General features: G+C 37.9%; 2 protein-coding genes across 2 annotated transcripts; one reads left to right on the forward strand and one right to left on the reverse strand.

Moving 5' to 3' along the window:
- Positions 1–1,667: 1,667 nt before the first annotated feature.
- On the reverse strand, positions 1,668–2,615 carry LOC118665404 (olfactory receptor 2D2-like). Its single transcript, XM_036326878.1, has one exon. It carries the CDS (start codon positions 2,613–2,615, stop codon positions 1,668–1,670), a length of 948 nt encoding a protein of 315 aa, XP_036182771.1.
- Positions 2,616–19,448: 16,833 nt separating this feature from the next.
- Positions 19,449–20,417, forward strand: LOC118663375 (olfactory receptor 2D3). Its single transcript, XM_036322907.1, has one exon. It carries the CDS (start codon positions 19,473–19,475, stop codon positions 20,415–20,417), a length of 945 nt encoding a protein of 314 aa, XP_036178800.1. The 5' UTR covers positions 19,449–19,472.
- Positions 20,418–21,563: the final 1,146 nt, after the last annotated feature.

The raw sequence follows: 21,563 nt of genomic DNA on the forward strand, positions 1-21,563 counted from the left end.
GGGAGTATTTAAATAAATAGGTCTTGCAAGACCCAGATAACTAAGGAAGGAGCAGTGACTTGATTATAGACTAACAAAAATGTGCATTAGGATACTAATTATCTAATTATCTAATTACAGAGTCAGGCTGCTAGCCCCCCTACATTCTTTCACAGGAACAAGTGCATGAACACATATATGTAGCACCTAACTCATAGTAAATGATTAAATAATTTTTGTTAATTTATTGATTATTTAATGAGGCTCAGAAATATTAAAATACAAAATATTGCAGTAGGTTCTGGGATAAGATAAATATTAATATATAGCATAATTTAATAAGATAGATTTTATGGGTTCTGTAAATGGACAAACAATGGGTCTGTGCTGCTTATCACTACTTGATCCAAATAAAGAAGAGACAGGGTTGAATCATATATGAGCATTTATTCCAATACTGCCAGCAGTATGGGAGAGCAGCAGATTAGCCACAAAAATCTGCTCTGCAGCTCCCCATAAGCCAACTGTTTATATAGGTAGAACTACAAAGGAAGAGTAGGAAAAAGGGCAGTTTACAGATATGCAAAAGGACTAGGGCAGTGATTCCCAACCTTCCTAATGCCACAACCCTTTAATACAGTTCCTCATGTTGTGGTGACCCCCAACCATAAAATCATTTTCATTGCTACTTCATAACTGTAATTTTGCTACTGTAAATAATATGTAATTATATATGTGTTTTCCAATGGTCTTAGGCGACCCCTGCGAAAGGGTCATTCAACCCCAAAAGGGGTCGCGACCCACAGGTTGAGAACCGCTAGACTAGGGGTCTTCAAAGGGCTTAGTTATATGCAAGGGCTGGGGTTATATGCAGAAATAGCCCAAGGGAGTGCCAGATGGGCAATTAAAAGGTAAGCAGGCTGGAGGTTTGCAAAGGCCTGCAGGTATGCAGAAAGGCTGGAGATCTTTAAAGGGCTGGTGATTCTGGTTTCTGCAGCATAATTGTTATCTTTCCATGATAATCGGCAGCTCCAAATGGGGAGGAAGGGCTGCATCTCCAGGTCAGCTCCAGCCAGGGTAGAATGTGCCTTCTTCTTCTTCTTTTTTTTTTAAATATATTTTATTGATTTTTTACAGAGAAAGGGAGAAAGATAGAGAGTTAGAAACATTGATGAGAGAGAAACATCGATCAACTGCCTCCTGCACACTTCCCACTGGGGATGTGCCCGCAACCAAGGTACATGCCCTTGACCGGAATCGAACCTGGGACCCTTGGGTCCACAGGCCAATGCTCTATCCACTGAGCCAAACCAGTTAGGGCAGAATGTGTACTTCTTTAATCAAAATAAAACAATCATGGTTAAGAGAGTATGATTAATATTTCTTACAATACTAGCTGGTTCCCCAAATTCTATTCTGCCCCCTTTCAGTTCCATGGTTTATAAAAATGCGGATATTTCTCAGAGGAGTTCCTAACTCTTAGATGCTAAAAAAACTAACCAGAAGGAAGGCCCTCCTTCTTATTGCTCCATGAATTACTGTCCTTCTTCTACGGAGGAAGTGCTGGGTGAAGGATGGAGGGTGGGTCCCTGGATAAGACCCAAGGATGAGACTCATACCATGTTCTAGTCTTGCTAAGGAAACTACTCAGCAAGTCTTCCAAATAGAGAACCAGCAGGGTCTCACTGCTAGTGGCAAACGCCAAGCCTGCACGGGAGATTCCTTGTGGTCACTTTCCTCAGAGCTCCCTTCACGTCCTTGTTCCTCAGGCTGTAGATGAGGGGATTAAGCATGGGGGTGACCATAGCATAGAACACAGACACCAGTTTTTCCTGTTCTTTGGAAAACTTTGGTGTCATGTAGGTGACAATTCCTGACCCATAAAAAAGGATGACCACAATGAGGTGGGAGCCACAGGTAGAGAATGCCTTGAGCCGCCCTGCTGCTGACTTCATCCTGACCACAGTCACTATGATGTGGCCATAGGATACCAGAATTAGGGAAACAGGCATGAGGAGAATCACAACCCCCATGAGGAAAATGGCCATCTCTGAAGTCCGGGCATCTGTGGTTGCTAGGATCAATAGTGCAGGTGCCTCACAAAAGAAATGAGCAATACTATTGCTGCCTTTGTAGGGTAGCCTTAGCGTGAAGGTGGCATCCACCACAGATACCAGAATGCCACTGGCCCATGATCCCGCAGCTAGCTGGACACATACCTTCCAAGTCATGATGGTGGGGTAATGCATAGGGTTACAGATGGCCACATACCGGTCATAGGACATCACTGCCAGAAGGGCACACTGTGTACCACCCAAAATCAAGAAGAATAGAAGCTGAGCTGCACAACGTGTGAATGAAATGGCTTTTTTCCTGGATAGCAGGTGGACTAGGGCCTGGGGAACGATGTTGGTAGAGAAACAGAGGTCAGCCAGAGATAAATTGCAGAGAAAAAAATACATGGGTGTGTGAAGCCGGGCGTCAACCTGAACAAGGGTCAGGAGAAGCACATTTCCAAGCACAGTGACCAGATAGATACCCAGGAATAAGATGAAGAGCAGCTGCTGGGTGTGCCGGTCGTCAGAGAGTCCCAGGAGGAAGAATTCTGTCACCTGTGTCTGATTTGTCTGTCTCATGGTTTGTCTCTTTTTTCAGTATCAAGTCACTACACGCTAAACATAGGTGTGTGTCATCTATAAAATTATGTAAGTCAGAGTTGGTGTGTGTAACCTATAAAATATATAATTAAATGTTGCCTCCAATCACTACCAACCATTTCAAGAATCCCCTTTTTAAGGTTTTCAGAAGATTGTCATGCTGCTTTAGTTGGAATATTTTCAATTTTGCAATTTAATACTTTATAAGTTGGTGCGTTCATTTTTAGTGTCATCTGGAAAGTGTAGACTAGATCCAAAATCATCTTCTTTATTCTGAATATCAGATATCTAATAATAAAAAGACAGATTAAATTCATGTGTAAAGTCATGCCATTTAATTTCACTTTGTTATTAACTAAAGCCTTTGAGTTTTGTGTTGCTCTTACCACACCTTTTCCATCTCATGCTGGTGCAAATATTTTTAAGTCTTTGGATATACAACTGTTTCTGTTGTCTCCTTCTTGAATGGGTGGTCATGAAGGCATAAGAAATCAAACAGAGCCAAAGTACCCTGCAGAACTGACTTTTGTCTTAGAGAAAATGACCCATTCTGAAGGAGCTGGGAAACGAAGAGGTAACTCTGGATAGTGTGCCATAATCTCTTTGGAATTTCTTTCCTCACCTTCAGCTAGAGCTCCCAAATATCAGTGAACTTCCAAAACAACAGACACACCATCATGACATAATTTCCATGCTAAGCCACCAGCATGGCTATTTTTCAGACTACCTGGCACTGATCTGCAACCTCCAGCCCACCATCTCTCCCTGCCTGATGTTATCTGTCTACTCCTCCCAGAAATGACAAACTCCTTTGAAAGTTGTGTCTATGTCTTTCATTCTTTTTAAAAAAATATATTTTATTGCTTTTTTACAGAGAGGAAGGGAGAGGGATAGAGAGTTAGAAACATCGATGAGAGAGAAACATCGATCAGCTGCCTCCTGCACACCCCCCACCGGGGATGTGCCCACAACCAAGGTGCATGCCCTTGACCAGAATCAAAACCGGGACCCTTGAGTCTGCAGGCCGACGCTCTATCCACTGAGCCAAACAAGTCAGTGCGTCTATGTCTTTCTTTTTTGTGTACTTTATTAGACATAGCATAGAGCTTTGTTCAATAAATTATCATTAATTAAATAAATCAAATAAAAAGTTGTTTAAAAAGCCTGCCTAAAAATTAAGAATTTGGGAATAATAATAAAATATCATAGGGCCTCTCCAACAAGAGTAAAAGGAAATTTAATTTAAAGTCTAAATTTTAAGGCTGTACATGAGGGCTATCAACTCTTCATCTTTCTGATAAAATACTTCAAATTATGTTTTAAATACATCAAATGCATACATACATATATACATACATGTACATACATATAAAGGTAGAATGTATAGGATTGTCAAGGAAACCATTACATCAAAATATAGTCATCAAAATAATTTTAGAAAACAAATATGTGATATAATAATTCATGTGCTTCTTCAAATCATTAAATTTTTTAAATGTTGTGATGGGTCTAATAACCACCTTAATTTAAAAGTGATGAACTTAAATGATATTTTGAGATATCTTCAACAACTGCAATGTGATATAAATATACCTCCAATTTCCATTGGTGATAAAGCCATGGATATTACAATGCTGGATACTATAAAACAAGAAGGACATTTTAGATTCACTTTAATGTAAATAGCATTCACAGCTAAATTAAAGAAGTCTCTGAATTCCAAGTTAAGAACTATTGGGCTCGTGGAATTGCCAGGAATTTTCTCCAAAAAAAAATACAGTTACACTCTATATAATCTGATAATGAAGTCTTAGGCATTTGGATGGGTCTGTGAGTCAAACTGATGAAAGATTTCAATTTATCATTGAAATAGTAAATGAATAAATAAAATGTTAATATGAACAATCACATCTCTGCATAGTGTTAACATCATTTTCATTGAACATACATCACACTTTGAATATTCAATCACTTTATTTGTTGAGTAAATGTATTCAGCCAAGCATTTCCTTGGGATACAAATAAAAGACCTAGCTTCTGAGGCCAAAGACTCTCAGATAGGAAGGGCCAAACTATAGTCACGGTTTATCCCCAGTGCCAGTGTGTTCTCTGGAACATCATAGATTCCCAACAAATATTAGTTTAATGAATGAATGTACTGGACCAAGTGAGTCTGTATGATCTAACAATTACAAATAAAAGTAATATAGAATTGTGTCTAGTGGGAAATATAGTCTATTTTTAAATAGCTGATATAAAAATAAATTTTGAGAACACAAGTAATTTTAAGATAGGTACTTTTGGTATTAGTATCCACCTAGTGGAAGGTACTGTCTGGTTAGTTCGTAAAGTCTCCAGGTTATGGTTCAGCTCAGGTGCCTTACACTTACTTCTCCTCCCACAGTTAACACCCTCCCCAGAGCAGAATTTAGTGCAATAGTATCAATTATGTGTCTAGATCTCAGAGAAAATTAAATAGTAAGCAAATAATGGTTCTCACTTTTGATGAAAAGATATAGAGGATAACACTAAACACTTGTCCCGAAGTTCTAAGTGATGCCCAAGTTGGTGGTTAACCTAGTGGTAGGGCAACTACACGATATTGCTGATTTCTCAGCCTTCTTACCCATTCCCCACTCCCACCTATCTCCAACACACGTAGAAATAGACACACACAAATACACACATTCACAAAAAGCAAATATATCCTAGACACAGAAATGTATTTACAGCAGGATGTGCTTACCTCCATCATAGCTCTTAACCAATTACGTTGAAATTAGTTTCTTTCTCTGTCACTATAAGATATTCAAGAGCAGCAACCATACCTCACTCATCTTTATTCACAGCAAATATGATAAATCCTGGGATGGAATAAGTGTCTAGTGCATGTTTTTGAGCTGACTTGACCTGAACCAAAATAGCAGAAGATAGCGAATGAGTCAGAGATAAGTGTGACTTGTGACCTGTCAGATGGCAGGAATGCTCACTGACCCTGGGAGTACAATATTAGAAGACTACATCCCTGACTGCTCCCAATTTGTTTTTTAAAGAATGTTATTCTCCCATGCGAATGTGAAGGATAAAATGCTCCCTGGGCAACCTCAGGGTCAGGAAGCTTCTCTAAGAGAACCATTTCGTGTTATTCTGTCTTCCAGATTTAACATTAAATTTTAAGTGCATTTCTCTAAAAATGGCACGTATTACTTGATGTGGAATGGGATGGTAAGGTCACAGAGCCAAGCATTGTCTAATTGGCATTTCTTTTAGAAAGAGGATACTGAGGAAATCTATAGGAACCAAGAGAACATATGAAATTTCTCTTCAGATTCCAAAATCTTTCATCCTCAAAATCACCTACCCCCTACCTTCCGTATCCACGTACTTTACTGTCTCCACAGCCCCCCACACACATAAGAATTCTCACCCAGAGGACCAATAATGACTCCATGGAAGCTCTGCTTATGTCTCCATCAGGTGAAGACCATGGTTTGATAAGATAGATCTGCTGTGGGGAAAAAACCTTGGCTAGATTTATTACAGAAGATTTAGCCCTAAGAATCACATTGTTTGGACAAATTAGTCGAATTAAAAAAATCAAATCTATGAAGGGATTGAAACCAATTCACTCCCAGTATATGCCAAGTTATCCTCTTTGTTCAACTCGTGCCTAGTCTTTCCCTCCCTCCAATACACTTACCAACATTTTCTCATACCTGGGAGAAAAACGTTCAAACCAGCAAAGACATCTCACAGTTGAGGGGGAAACTGCTGCAGGTGCAGCAAGTGCATTGGCTGCAGAAGGGGCAGAGCAGAGACTGGGAGCATCTTGTTATGAAGTCAAAGGGCTCAGTAACATCAAGGACAAGGCAGGAGGGGAATCCCCACATCCCCCATGTCCAGAGGTCTTAGCATTGACTTCAGGGCAACAATAGTCCCATTTAAGTGAGCAGAGGAATACATGAGCAGTCTCTGGAGCAGGTATCGTGCTCAGGAGAATTCTGAATCATTAGGGTGGATCCTGAGCTGCATTTCCTCTCAGAAATTCCCAAATGGTTGTGAGGACAGATGTCAGCACTCACATCTCCATTTGGAGGAGAATGTAGATGCAAACAATGTAGAGTTAATTTAACCCACAGGTGTATTTTAAAATAATACAGCATGATCAAATATGACTTATCTCTGGGATGCTAATATTTCAACAACAGAAACCCAACAAAGAAATTCACAAATTATTACACTGAAAAATAAAATCAGATAAAAATCTCAGTGATGTAGAAAACACATGTGTTAAGAAAAAAAAAACACCTATTTATTATGTTTTAATCTTTGTAAATCATAAATAAGATAAAGGTTTTTTGTTAAGCTGGTTGGTTATGCACCAAAACCCAACAACACTTCTCATATTTACTAGAGAAATTATTGGTGCAGTCTCTAAGATAGACAAAAAAATGCTGCCCACACTATTACTGTTTAGCAAAGTACTGGGAGTCATGAAGAACACAATAAAAAAAGAAAAAAGATAAAAGGAAAAGATATAAGGCATAAGAAATGGAAGAGAAAAAAATAAAAATTTACTATTTGCTGATCATATGATTACCAGCCTAAAAGAATTCAATGAACAAACTGCTAGAAGCAATAAAGATGTGCAAGTTTCCTGTATCAGAGTTCAACCTAAAAAACAAACAAACAGTTTTCTTTACGTCTCTACCAGCAATAACCAATTGGAATATAATTTTTAAAATGGTACAATTTCACAATAGCAGCAAAAATTATGAAGTATATGGAAACAAATCAAGAATACACAAGATCTCCATGGTGGTAAAAAAATTAGCTCTCATGAAGTAGATCATTTGAATAAATGGAGAAATATTTCATCTCTTGGATCAGATGACTTTAATATTATAAAGATATAATTTCTACCTAAATTGATCTATAAGTTTAGGGTAATACCAATTACCATTCTAGTTGGATATTTTTAGTAACCCAAAATATTTACTCTTACATTTATGTAGAGAAATAACAATCCATACTTAGTCAGAATATTGAAAGAGGTCATGTAGGAATGCCCTACCAGATATTGAGACATATTGCCAAACCACAAAAACAAAATTCAGGAGAATTCTGAATCATTAGGGCAGATCCTGAGCTGCATTTCCTCTCAGAAGGTTCCCAAATGGTTGTGAGGACAGATGTCAGCACTCACATCTCCATTTGGGGGAGAATGTAGATGCAAACAATGTAGAGTTAATTCAATCCACAGGTGTATTTTAAAATAATACAGCATGATTAAATATGACTTATCTCTGGGATGCTAATATTTCAACAACAGAAACCCAACAAAGAAATTATAAAAAAGGACTAATAAACAAATGGAGCCAAACTGAGAGCTCATAGATAGACCCATATGTAAATTTCATGTAAAACAAAGTTAATTCCAAAACTCATTAGGGAAAGGACAAATAGTTCAGTAAATGTTGTTGGTAAAATTAGTTGACTACAATGAGAAAAATAAAACTGAATTTCTACCTAACATGACATAAGGAGGTAGTCTCCAACAGGATTAAATACCTAAAAGTTAAAATAGAACAATGACATTGTAGAAGAAAACATAGCAGTACACCTCACTGACTTAGAGTAAAAAAATTCCGAAGCACAACCAAGAAAGAAAAATTTGATGAATTTGATTTTATAAAATCTGAAATTTGTGTTTAATAAAGAACATTAAGAACAAAGTTAAAAGATAAATAAAAATGGATGAATTTTTTACTTTATCTAAAATCTAAGAAATAAGAACTTACTACCAGGGATTCACAATGAATTATACAAATCAACAAGAAAAATAAAGACCCCCTCCCCCCCCCAAAAAAAATAGCAGAGAATATAAAAAGGGAATTTACCAAAAAAAAAAAGTAACTTCAAAGGGCTACATGAATATAAAGCAATGCTCAAATTATTAGTAAAGAAATATCTACAAAGTAAAACAACAGAGATATTTATTTACCTGTGTTAGTAATAATGTGCTGGAAAAACAGTAGAAAATAGGGGAGCACACTTGCATTGGGATGAAGTACAGTCATTCTGGGGGGAAATCCAGTATTACTTGGTCATCTTATGCTTATGCATATTCTATGATATAGCAATTATTGAGCCAAAATATTCTCACACAGACTCAGTCTTGGGATATTTGTGGTTCTGTTATTTGTGTTGGTGATATGGTGTGTAATTGGGATATCCCTCCCTGGGAGAGGATATAAATGAAAATGCGATGGATGAACACCAAGGATATTCCACAGTCAGAGAGTTTGGATGTATATGTACCAACATGAATGATCTTAAAGACTTAGAACTGAGTGAGAAAAGTAAGAAACAAAGGGGCATATAACACAATATCATTTCTATAAATTATAAATACATATACAGAAAATAATCATTTTGTGAGACCAGATGAAAAGCACTGCATACAATAGAAGGTTATGAGGTCAATGGGAATGATGCATGGATATATACATATATTAAACAAATAAAATAAATGTATAGATAAATAAACAAGAGAGGGGCTTTAAAATCACTAATCACTGTAATATGTCACTGAGGATTGTAATTAATTAAATTCCCCACACCTAAGACTCAAACAAATACACAAACAAGCAATAGGAGGAATTAAGATTGCAGGATACTTGTACAGAAATAGAAAGTCAGAAAAGGAACAGACTAGAGCAGTGATGGCGAACCTATGACACGCGTGTCAGAGGTGACACGCGAACTCATCTTTTTGGTTGATTTTTCTTTGTTAAATGGCATTTAAATATATAAAATAAATATCAAAAATATAAATCTTTGTTTTACTATGGTTGCAAATATCAAAAAATTTCTATATGTGACACGGCACCAGAGTTAAGTTAGGGTTTTCAAAATGCTGACACGCCGAGCTCAAAAGGTTCGCCATCACTGGACTAGAGACTATAAAAATGGACCAAATCTCATAGGAGTTTATGTTTTGAAATTAAATGTATTGGGTTGATGACATTATATAAGTTTCAGGTTTACTATTTTATAATACATCATCTGTGTATTCCATTGTGTGCCCACCACCCAAAGTTTGGTCTCCTCTTGTCACCTTATATTAGACCCCCTTTACACTCTTCATCCTCTCCCTAACCCCTTCCCCTTTGGTAACCACCATAGGGTTGTCTATGATTTTTTTTTGTTCCTTTGTTGCTTTTTATTTTATATCCCACATATGAGTGAAATCATATGGTTCTTGTCTTTTTCTAACTTATTTCACTTCACATGATATTCTCAAAATCCATTCATGTTGTTGCAAATGGCAATATTTCATTTTTTTAATGACTAAGTAGTATTCCATTGTATGTATGTGTTCTAGATCTTCTTTATCCAATCATTGGTGGAAGGACATTCAGGTTGTTTCCATATCTTGGCTATTGTAAATTAATAGTTTCAGAAACAAGTAGTTTGCCCTGACTGGTTTGGCTCAGTGGATAGAGCATCGGCCTGCGGACTGCAGGGTCCTGGGTTTGATTCTGGTCAAGGGCATGTACCTTGGTTGCAGGCACGTCCCCAGTAGGGGGTGTGCAGGAGGCAGCTGATCAATGTTTCTCTCTCATCGATGTTTCTAACTCTCTATCCCTCTCCTTTCCTCCCTGTGAAAAATCAATAAAAATATATATTTTTTAAAAAGAAACAAGTAGTTTAAGAAACAGTTGTATACAAAATGATCTTTTAACTGGTAATTATCCTCACAAAAGAAATGCTTTGACTTTATGTCCACTAAAAGCGTATCCTATATAATAAAAGCCTAATATGCTAAGTGTACAGTTGTGCAGTCAGCCATTCAACCAATCAAAGTGTAATATGCTAATGATATGCTAAGGCCTCTCAACTGCTTGCTATGACGTGGTGCACTGACCACCAGGGGGCAGATGCTCCAACAGGTAGGTTAGCTTGCTCCTGGGGTCCGGCCTACCGGGACTGAGCAAGACAGGCCGGACACACCCTGGAGCCCTCCCACAGACCCTCCCCGGCCCCCAATCGTGCATCCCTCCCTGGTCCCTCTGCATGGCCTGTGCCCTCACACAATCCGGGACCCCTCAGGGGATGTGGGAAAGCCAGTTTCGGCCCTAATGATGGAACAACTGATCGCTATGACGTGCAATGCAGGAGCTGCCCCCTGGTGGTCAGTGTACTCCCACAGGGGGAGCGCCGCTCAGCCAGAAGCCAAGCTCATGCGTGGTGGCAGGAGCCTCTCCCGCCTCACAGCAGCACTAAGAATGTCCCCATGGAGAGCGGGCCTATGCGGTGAGTCAGACATCCTCCGAGGGCTCCCAGACTGCAAGAGGGTGCAGGCCAGGCTGAGGGACCTCCCGCCCCCCTCACGAGTGCACAAGTTTCATGCACCAGGCCTCTAGTAACTTTAATATAACAGCACTTTCAAGACTCCTCTTGTCATATTGATATTAAGACAGTACTAACCAAGTTAAACTCTATCCCTTATGGTGATCACAGGGCACCAAAACAACCATAAACAGAAATGGGAGTGCAACTCTTCAATCAAGTTGCATCACTCAAATAGAAAGTTGGCATCCAGATAACCCAATATCTGCTCATTGTCCTTTCTATGTAATCACCATATAAATTAAAACACAAGTTTGGTAACTTGTAAACCTCTTAGAAATAGATCAACGGCTGCTTTTTGAATGACACTAGTGTGGAATTTGAAAGAGGGGTGAGCATGCTCTGAAGGCTTCAGTCTGTGATTTCAAATGAAACACTAAGTGCCTTAGGGTGTCTCAGAGGGTGGAAAGATAATAAAGTTGAGGGCTCTTAAAGCTCCAGGGAATGCTTATTTACATCACTCTCAGGACCTCAGCCTTAAATATTTCTGTGAAGGAAATTTCTTTGTTCAGAACTGGGACCTAGGAGAATTGGAGTTTGTACCTTGAATCAAATAAGGCAAAAAGGCTTGGGATGAAGTCACACTGATAGGATGACTCTAGTGCTCAGGCACCAACCCACACAGTTGGTGCTATTCTTCAAGAGTGGGTCTGCAGGCTGCAGAAATCAGTCTCTCCCACACTTGATCCTGGATCCTTAAACCAATGACTCCTCAGCCCTGGTTCTGCCTGGTCTCTCCCTCAGGTGAGCGTGGGAAAACTACTGCCAAGCTCAGTTTGTGGGATTCTGAAGTCCTGGTTGAGGGGGTGAGGAGGTGCGCTTGGTGTTGGGAAAGATTAACTTTGTAATTTATTCTCTTACACCTCGTTTTCCCTGCTAGACCCGCAGAGACAACAGTTCTATTCCCACTCTTCTTCTTTAGAAACTTAACCCCCAAATCCTCTTCCAGACTTTCTCCTTCAGGGATGAGGCTGTTTCTAGAGAGACCACGGAGGCTGCACCCTCCCACATTACTTTCCTCTTGCTGTTGAAGAGCTACTGCCTGGCTCTCCCTCCCCTGCCCTCTGATGTCAGCCCTTCAGTTTTCATTGCTTCCCTCAGCTTGCATTTGTTCCACCATCTCTTACCGAACAGGTAGAAAAGTGAAGAAACAAGGAATCTTGCTTTGAAAAATCCCATCAAAAGCCTCTTGATCTGGAGCACACTGAGTCTAGCGGATGTGAAGGAACCAGGATCGTATGGGACACTGTTCTAGGAATGCTGGCATTGCCGCTTCTGATCCCCTTGGTGAGTAACAGCAGATGAGGGAGAGTGGGTGCAATTACAATCAGCGCTGTCCATCTAGTCCAGAGGCGGGCACTGACTCCCACTGCCGGTGCCACCCCACCTATACTCCAACACTCCAACATCCTCCCCATACAAGCCAGGCATGGGGAGTCCCCCTATACCAGCCCAGCCTTGGTCAGTATCCAATTGGCTCAGTATACAATTACTCCTTTTGTTATGGTGAAAGATTTGGTGACCATGAGGGTTTATACATAAGAATATGAAATATTGCCCTGGCCAGTGTGGTTCGGTGGTAGAGCGTTGGCCCACACACCAAAGGGTCTCAGGTTCAATTCCTGGTCAAGGGAATGTAGCTTGGTTTCAGGTTCATTCCCCAGCCCTGGTAAGGATACATGTGGGAGGCAACCAATCGATGTGTCTTTCTCATCTCTCTCTCTCTCTCTCTCTCTCTCTCTCTCTCTCTCTCTCTCTCTTTCCCTCCCTCCCTCCTTCCCTCCCTCCCTCCCTTCCTCCCTCCCTCCCTTTCACTCTCTCTAAAAATCAACGGAGGACAATATCCTCTGGTGAGAATTAAGAAACAAACAAAAAATAATAAGAAATACTTATGCGAGTATATCTGTGACATGTGGATGTCTATGACTTTGTGTGAGATATTGTTTGTGAAGCTGACTGAATAGGTCTGTGTAGCACGTTGTGTGGTGTGTGTGCAATAATCCACATGTATGTATTTTTGTGCATCAGCATCATAATGAGACTTCTGGAAAGGCCATATTAGTTATGATGTTGTTAGGGCCTCAGGGGGATAAAATATTCATTACCCATCTCCAGTTTGGGGGAAATAGCCAGGCTTATCGAGCTCTTCCTCTATCCCTTCTTCCTTCTGCTTTTGTCCACATCTCTGGATCCTGTTCTCTATGTTCAGCTTCCCCTCCCTGCTTTCTTCTCACTTCTATCCCCTTCATTCTATTTTAACCACTCTTGATTTTTCTTCCAATAATGATAAAGAGACATCACTGTTGAATTAATTAGTAAGGTGATAATTATATCAAATCTTTAGAGTGTTAAAGAAGAATTATTACTAGTCTTTCTTGGAATATAAATGACACAATAGTTCATCCTTTTACCTCCTTTTTCACTCATTTAGTATTCTCCTTTCCTTTTGGAGATTAAACTGTATTCTTCCCCATTCCACATATACAAACATATGCACATAAACGTACAAATCCTACCTTTGAGAGATAGACAACTATTCTTTATAAATATACCATACAGTCTCTACCTGGATTCTAATTTGTGTTGTGTGTTAAGAGTTTATCACTGTGATAAAAGTATTATTTAATGGAATCATTGAAAGACAAAGAAAAAGTTGCACACACACATCATTTATATGAATCATACCATCCATGTTATTTCGCATTTTTGTAACCCAATGGTGTGTCGGACATCTTTCTATATGCTTTAAAATATAGATCTACTTACCTTTTAATGATGTAAGGTTATTGTGCCATCATAACAGTGATTTTTAAAAATTTATTGGGGTGACAATGTTTAACAAAATTATGTAGGTTTCAGGTATACAATTCTATAATATATCATCTGTATATCGTATTGTGTGTTCACCACCCCAAGCAGCCATTTCTTAATGTAGTTGCCAGACATTGTTTAAATTATTTTTCATTAAGTTCTTAATTCTGTCTTATAAAGTCATGATGTTATATCCATTTTATGTCAAAAAATTGAGGCATAAGGGAGCTAAACAAATTGTTCATGATCACAGAGCTAAGAAATGGGGGAACAAGGATCTAACCCATGTCCATGTGACTCAGACCTCTTCATTTTTACCCAAGTATCTATTATATGATTATATTGTGTAGGAAAACTATAATTTATTTAACATATCGCCTGTTAGACTGTATATTTCTCTTTTCTGGGAATAATTCTATATATAAATATCCTTTGAAACAAAGCTTTCTGCACACCTATAATTATTTTCAAAATATAAAGACCTAAAAATAGCATGGTTTAGGAAAAAATGATTAAATTAATTTGTAATTTTTAAAATATTTTCAGATTGCCTTTGAGATTTTATAAATGTACATGTTTACATTTTTCATATCTCTTTTCCCCACTCTCAAAAATACAGTGATTTCAATATTTTGCTAATTTAATGTGAGACAAAATATTAATAACTATTATTTCATTTTCATTTCTTTGATTCCAACTGAGGGTGAACATTCTTTACATGGGTAGATTTTAGGCATTTGTATTTCCTTTGTAAATTGCCTATTTAACATCCTGTCTCTCCTGTGAATTACCTGTTTATAGTACTGTCTCCATCATTTCCATTTTATTTTTTATTTTTAAAAGGTCTTTGATGTTAAAAGAGTTTTCCAGCCGAAACCGGTTTGGCTCGGTGGATGGAGCGTCGGCCTGTGGACTGAGGGGTCCCAGGTTCGATTCCGGTCAAGGGCATGTGCCTGGGTTGCGGGCACATCCCCAGTGGGAGATGTGCAGGAGGCAGCTGATCGATGTTTCTCTCTCATCGATGTATCTGACTCTCTATCTCTCTCCCTTCTTCTCTGTAAAAAATCAATAAAAATATATTTTTTTAAAAAAAGAAATAAAAGAGTTTTCCTATTTGTTGTTTATATTTTAAATGTATGTGTTCTTCATTTAATCATCCATTTACATTTTTTATAATAAAATATGCCAACTTAACTTAATGGTTGTGGTTTCAATAGTATTCTTAGGAGGTCCTTTCCAATGCTAAGATTGCAGAGAATACTCACCTACATTTTCTTCTAGTAATATTATGGTGTGTTTTATATTTTGTTTTACATTAACCCATCTGGATTTATGAGAAGAATGTGATTGCTTTATTTCTAAACAGATTGCTAGATACTTAACACCATTTTAAAATAATATACCTTTCCCCTATTGAATTAGATATGTTTATCATTAATTCCTTTATATATTAGAGTTTGATTCTAAATTCTGTTTTATTCCATTAAGTTGCTGATTTTTGAGCTGGCTATTCTCCAGTATCTGAAAATGATTGTTCCAGATTTTGTTTTTTATTCGCTTCCCAGTTACTTGATCAAGTCTCAAGTAGAAGCAATAAAGTAATAGTTTAGAGCATCCTCAATTAAGTACTGTTGAGATTTTCCTATATTTATATTTTTTCTTTATTAGCAATAGATGGCCTTTTAAAGAATAACTTTAAAATACAAAAACATTAGAAAAGAAGAAAAATAACTCACCCAGAAATTCAGTATCCAGTCAACCACTCTCAACATTTTGGAAAGTTTTTTTTTTCAATGTTTTCTGTGCATTTTGAAAATATACTGTATTTTTAGCTTTGGTCCCTAAGGCATTAGCAAACACATATTTGGTAAATATAAATGGAAGAAGATTGTCATTATTAATGGTATCAATAATTATTATCTGTAGGGTACAGAGGAAACAGCAGTGCTCAGATAACACCTAGACAACAAGAAACAGGGGGAAAGAAAATGACAGCCATTACTTTGGGGCTGACACTGCTGAGAACAGGTAAGTTCTTCCCTGTGGAATTTCAGAAATAATTGTGGGAGAGGAAGTGGTTCTTTGAATAATGAAGGGCACCATGCTGTACAGTACATCTCTAAGATTTATTCATCTTGCATAACTAAAACTTAGCACCCTGTTTCTTCCTCCCCCCTGACCCTGGAAACCACCATATCACTCTCTGCTTCTATGACTTTGACCATATTGGATTCCTCATGTAAGTGACATCATATAGTCCTTCTGTATCTTATTTATTTCACTTAGCATAATGTTCTCCAGAAACATACATATTGCCACAAATAGGAGGAATTCCTTCTTTTTAAAAGGTTAGTAATATTCTATTGAGTGTATGCTCAACATTGTTTTTATCCATTCATAGTAGTCTTGACTATTGTGAATAATGCTTTAAGAAGTGTGAGAGCAAAGCTATCTCGAGATCTTGATTTCAGTTCCTTTGTATATGTATTCAGAAGTAGGATTGTTGGGTCATATGGTAGTTCTATTTAAAATTTTTTTAGAAATTTCCAGAACTATTTTCCATAGTGGCTGCACCAATTTACATTTCTATCAACACTGTGCAAGCATTTCCTTTTCTCTACATTCTTGTCAACACTTGCTCTCTTCTGGGGTGTTTGTTTGTTAAATAACAGCCATCCTGCCAGGGGGAGGAGTATCTCATTGTGGTCTTGATTTCCATTTCTATGATGTTAGTGATGTTGGGCCCCTTTCCATGTACCTGTTGGCCATTTGTATGTCTTCTCTGAAGAAATGTCTAATTAGTTCCTTTGTTCATTTTAAAATTAGGTTATTTGCCATTGAGTTTTATGAGTTCCTTATATATTTCAGATATTAACCCCTTATAATATATATGGTTTGCAAATATTTTTCCCATTTCATGGGTTGCTTTTTCATTTTGTTGATTATCCCCTTTGCTGTGCAGAAGCTCTTTAGTTTGATGTAGTCTGACTTGTCTATTTTTTTATGTTGTTGCTTGTGCTTTTGGTGTTATAGCCAAGGAATCATTGCTAAGACTAATGCCCAGAAGCTTTCCCCCTGTCCTTTCTTCTAGGCGTTCTATGGTTTCAGGTTTTATGTTTGAGTCTTTAATCCATTTTGAGTTCATTTTTGTATACAATGTGAGATAAGAGTCCAATTTCATTGTTTTGCATGTGGATATCCAATTTTCCCAACACCATTTATTGAAAAGACTATTATTTCCCTATTGTGTATTGTTGGCATCCTGGTTGATGATCAGCTTACCATATCTGTGTGGCTTATTTGGGAGCTCTCTATTATGTTTCATTGGTCTATATGTCTGTTTTAAACCATTATTTTATTATATGATGTGATAAACATATTTTCTTGTGAATATTTTCTGCAACTTATAGTATTTCTTTAGAATAGACTCACAGAATAGGATTTAGACATTGGAATAATGTTTCAGAGTATTAGATGATATTCAGTCTAGGGGACTCAGGAATTCCTAATACTACTTTAGTCCTGGTTATTTCCCCCTTAGAGTTCTACAAAAGAAATAAGAAATAATAATAATAAAAAAAAGGCACTACTCTTGTATTAATTGGACTAGTCCCTAATGTCATCAAGTTCAGAGTTCTGGTAGGCTTGGGTTCAGATACCCAATCTAGTCTAAAGTCCTTCAAGGACCTCAACTTCTCTTACAAATTAAATCCATATTATATCATCATATTACCTCTAGCTGGAAACATGCATGATACCAAAGAACAAAGGATACACCTAGACACCAATCAAAAACAAGAGAATAGAGCAAGTAAAGTTCTTAAGAGGGACCTCGTTCAACTTATAAGTTTAGTACCAAGAAGAAGACAGGAATAAAAATGGGCATAGTAACCTTACATAGTAGTAAACATGGGCCAACCAATACCCTAGAATATTACAAACTAGGTTTTCACTTCTCGTGGCGGAAGCAAAGACTAACAGAAAGGTTATTTTTCCCTTCCTGACACCATTGAGAACTGGTCAAAGCATGTGAATATTTAACTTTTTAATGTATTTGACAAAATGATTTTCCAGAGAGATTGCACTAATTTTTTAACCACTTGCATTGTACAAAAATGTCTATACCTTCATTTTACAGCTAATGAATTCTGCCACTTATGAATTACATGATTTGGGGAAAGTAGCTTAACCTCTCTATGCTGTTTCCTCATCTTCAAAATAAGATAATAGTGTCTACCTCATAATGTAATTATATTACTCATGTTGCCAGCCGGAAGGTAATATGCTAAAAAAAAGTTGAGGTTCTTAAATTAATGCCTCTCATAGGTTAAATGCTCAATAAAATACTAGTTATTATTTTTGTGGTGGTCATTACTATTAAAATCTTACCTAATTGTCCAAGTGAAAAATATTTATCTCTCATTGTTGTTATTATACTTATTGACTTATAATAATATGGAATATTTTTCTTATTAGTAGACATTGCACTTCTTTTTAAGTAATCTATGTCCTTGGACTCAACAATTTTCATAGTGTTTTAAAAATATGGAATCTTAATGTAATGAAGTATTTTAACGTTTGTCTGTCATCTCCCTTGAATACTTTCCTCAGCTCGTAGTTATCTTTTAATTTTGTCTTTGATATTATCTCATTGTAGTCCTTGATTTATGTTGCAAACTCGGCATGTTTTCTTTTTTTCTTTTTTTTTTTTTTTAAATATATTTTATTGATTTTTTACAGAGAGGAAGGGAGAGAGACAGAGAGTTAGAAACATCGATGAGAGAGAAACATCGATCAGCTGCCTCCTGCACATCTCCTACTGGGGATGTGCCCGCAACCCAGGTACATGCCCCTGACCGGAATCGAACCCGGGACCCCCCAGTCCGCAGGCCGACGCTCCATCCACTGAGCCAAACCGGTTTCGGCGGCATGTTTTCTTAGAAAGCTTTTGTGTTTTTCAACCTGGTCCTATCCAGATATCACAACAATTTGGGTTAGGATTAGGGTTAGGCTTATTTTTTCTTTTTTATTGTTCTAGTTTTAATATTTTATGCTTTAATCAAAATAGAATGGCCCTTAGTGTGTGATATGCTAAAGGTTATTTTTAAACACAAGTACAGTTTGCTGTTTTTTAAGAGGTCAAATTAAATTTGATGCCTGAAAACTATTTCATGTTTTTGGAAGATATGTTATAAGTAAATATGTAGTATTTTTGAACAGTTAGTATATAGTTTTATGCATGGCAATAGTCCTAACAATATACAGAGTCATTTCCTAACAATATGGGTATAACCATTTAGTAAAAGCCCCACGAACTCTAATACCCTCACATCAAAACTAATCAGGAAGGCTTTAATAAAGGTTCTGTGTGTTTTTTAAAGGGGACACTGGGGAGAAGATTTTTGGGGGAAATTGGATTTAAATTATCACCAAATAATGAGAATAAAAATATTATATTTGGTATTAATTAGAATAAATTGGATAAGAAAAAAGGTAATACTATCCAATTAGGTGTCAGTTTTAAATGAGCCTCTTCTACAGGACTTGAAATCACAAACTCAAAGTTTTTCTTTTTGTTGGTGCCAAACAGGTTAACAGGCATAACTCTCAATGGGAGAAGAAAACCAAACCTTTGTGACTGAGTTCATCCTCCTCGGCCTTTCAAGGGATTTGCAGACCCAGATCCTGCTGTTTATTCTTTTTCTCATCATCTATCTGTTGACTGTGCTTGGCAATTTGCTGATTATCATTCTCATCTTCATGGACTCTCGACTGCACACGCCCATGTACTTTTTTCTTAGAAACCTCTCTTTCGCAGACCTTTGTTTTTCTACTAGCATTGTCCCCCAGGTGTTGGTCCACTTCCTGGTAAATAGGAAAGCGATTTCTTTCCTGGGGTGTATGACACAGGTAATTGTCTTCCTTCTGGTTGGGTGTACAGAGTGTGCTCTGCTGGCAGTGATGTCCTATGACCGGTACGTGGCTGTCTGCAAGCCCCTGCACTACTCCACCATCATGACGCAACAGGTGTGTCTCCAACTGGCGGTAGCATCCTGGGCCAGTGGGGCATTAGTGTCTCTGGTGGACACCACCTTTACTTTCCAACTCCCCTATCGAGGACAGAACATTATCAATCACTACTTTTGCGAGCCTCCTGCCCTCCTGAAGCTGGCGTCAGCAGATACCTACAGCACGGAAATGGCCATCTTTGCAATGGGCGTGGTCATCCTCCTAGCTCCTGTCTCCCTGATCCTTGTCTCCTACTGGCATATTATCTCCACTGTGGTCCAGATGCAGTCTGGGGAGGGGAGGCTCAAGGCCTTCTCCACCTGTGGCTCCCATCTCATTGTCGTTGTTCTCTTCTATGGATCCGGAATATTCACCTACATGCGGCCAAACTCCAAGACCATAAAAGAGCGGGATAAGATGATATCTGTGTTCTATACCGTGGTCACACCAATGTTGAACCCCATAATTTATAGCCTGAGAAACAAGGATGTCAAAGGGGCTCTCGGGAAACTAATTGGAAGAAAGACTCTTTCTCAGAGGCAGTGACCTCGGGGTGTGACTTTTAGACTCTGGTAACATCCTTACAGAAGGAGCAGGACTTCGATAGGCAGCTATGAATTAGGTCATTTCAGGGAGAAGCATGAACGTGAAGGACATGTTTTAGGAACTGTGAACACTGCACCCTAAGCTAGGACATAGGGAAGAAGTAAAAGGATGAACAGTTAGGTTGCATCCTGAATATGAGAACCCTTGTGTTATTTTAATATGTTTATTTATTGATTTTTTAGAGAGAGAGGGAGAGGGATAGATAGAAACATTCATAGATTGGCTGCCTCCTGCATGGCCTGTACTGGGGGGAGGGTGTGGAGCCTGCAACCCTGCCATGTGTCCTGACTGGAATCAAACTGGCTACTTCTCGGTTCCTGGGTCAAGGCTCAGCCTCTGAGCTACATCGGCAGGGCATCGCATCGTGTTATTTAAAGGGAGCTTGTGGTTAATTCATCTAACATGAAGATGTTTTAAGCATGATCCAAATTGAACTATGTTGAAATAATCTCTAATATGAATTGCATGCATGATTCTAATATCAAAGAATATTCTAATATCAAATTTGGATGTCCCAGGAATGCAAACCTAGGAATAGGCTCTAATTAAAACATTAAAAATATCTGGAAGTCTTTAATACTGGGATGATGGACAAGAGGATTTCAGCTTGTAGAAAGGTACTAGCAGCAATAATATTTTCTAATTCATAATGTTCTCTCTGAAAGCTCCAAAAAAAAAGATTTTTATATCATCAATCCACATTTCATATAATCATGGGTATCAGAGTAAAAAAAGTTCAACAGTCATCTAATCCAACCATATGTCTGAGGCTTAAACCACCCCATAATATCTTTATTGAATCAACTGCCTAGCATTTGCCTAAACAAGAATGATATAGTTACTTACTCTCTTGGATTATCCTCCTTCATATATAGATAGTTTTTCTATTATAAATATGTTCTTCGTGGTAGGTTAAAACCAACTTTCTTGAATCTTCAACCCACTTCTTCTAGTTTTACTCCTAAACATTTTTATTATCCTTCCATACCACAACTCACTAAATATACTAGTTTACACTAGTATATTTACCCCAAATTAGTTATCACACAACCACTCACTTTTTAAGATTCCTTTATCTAACATAAC

The sequence above is a fragment of the Myotis myotis genome, unplaced genomic scaffold (assembly GCF_014108235.1).
Source record: "Myotis myotis isolate mMyoMyo1 unplaced genomic scaffold, mMyoMyo1.p scaffold_m19_p_10, whole genome shotgun sequence".
Classification (NCBI taxonomy): Eukaryota; Metazoa; Chordata; class Mammalia; order Chiroptera; family Vespertilionidae; genus Myotis; species Myotis myotis.

Bases quoted from the DNA above. Each gene is read 5' to 3' on its own strand.
- LOC118665404 (XM_036326878.1), bottom strand. From the start codon at position 2,615: ATGAGACAGACAAATCAGACACAGGTGACAGAATTCTTCCTCCTGGGA.
- LOC118663375 (XM_036322907.1), top strand. From the start codon at position 19,473: ATGGGAGAAGAAAACCAAACCTTTGTGACTGAGTTCATCCTCCTCGGC.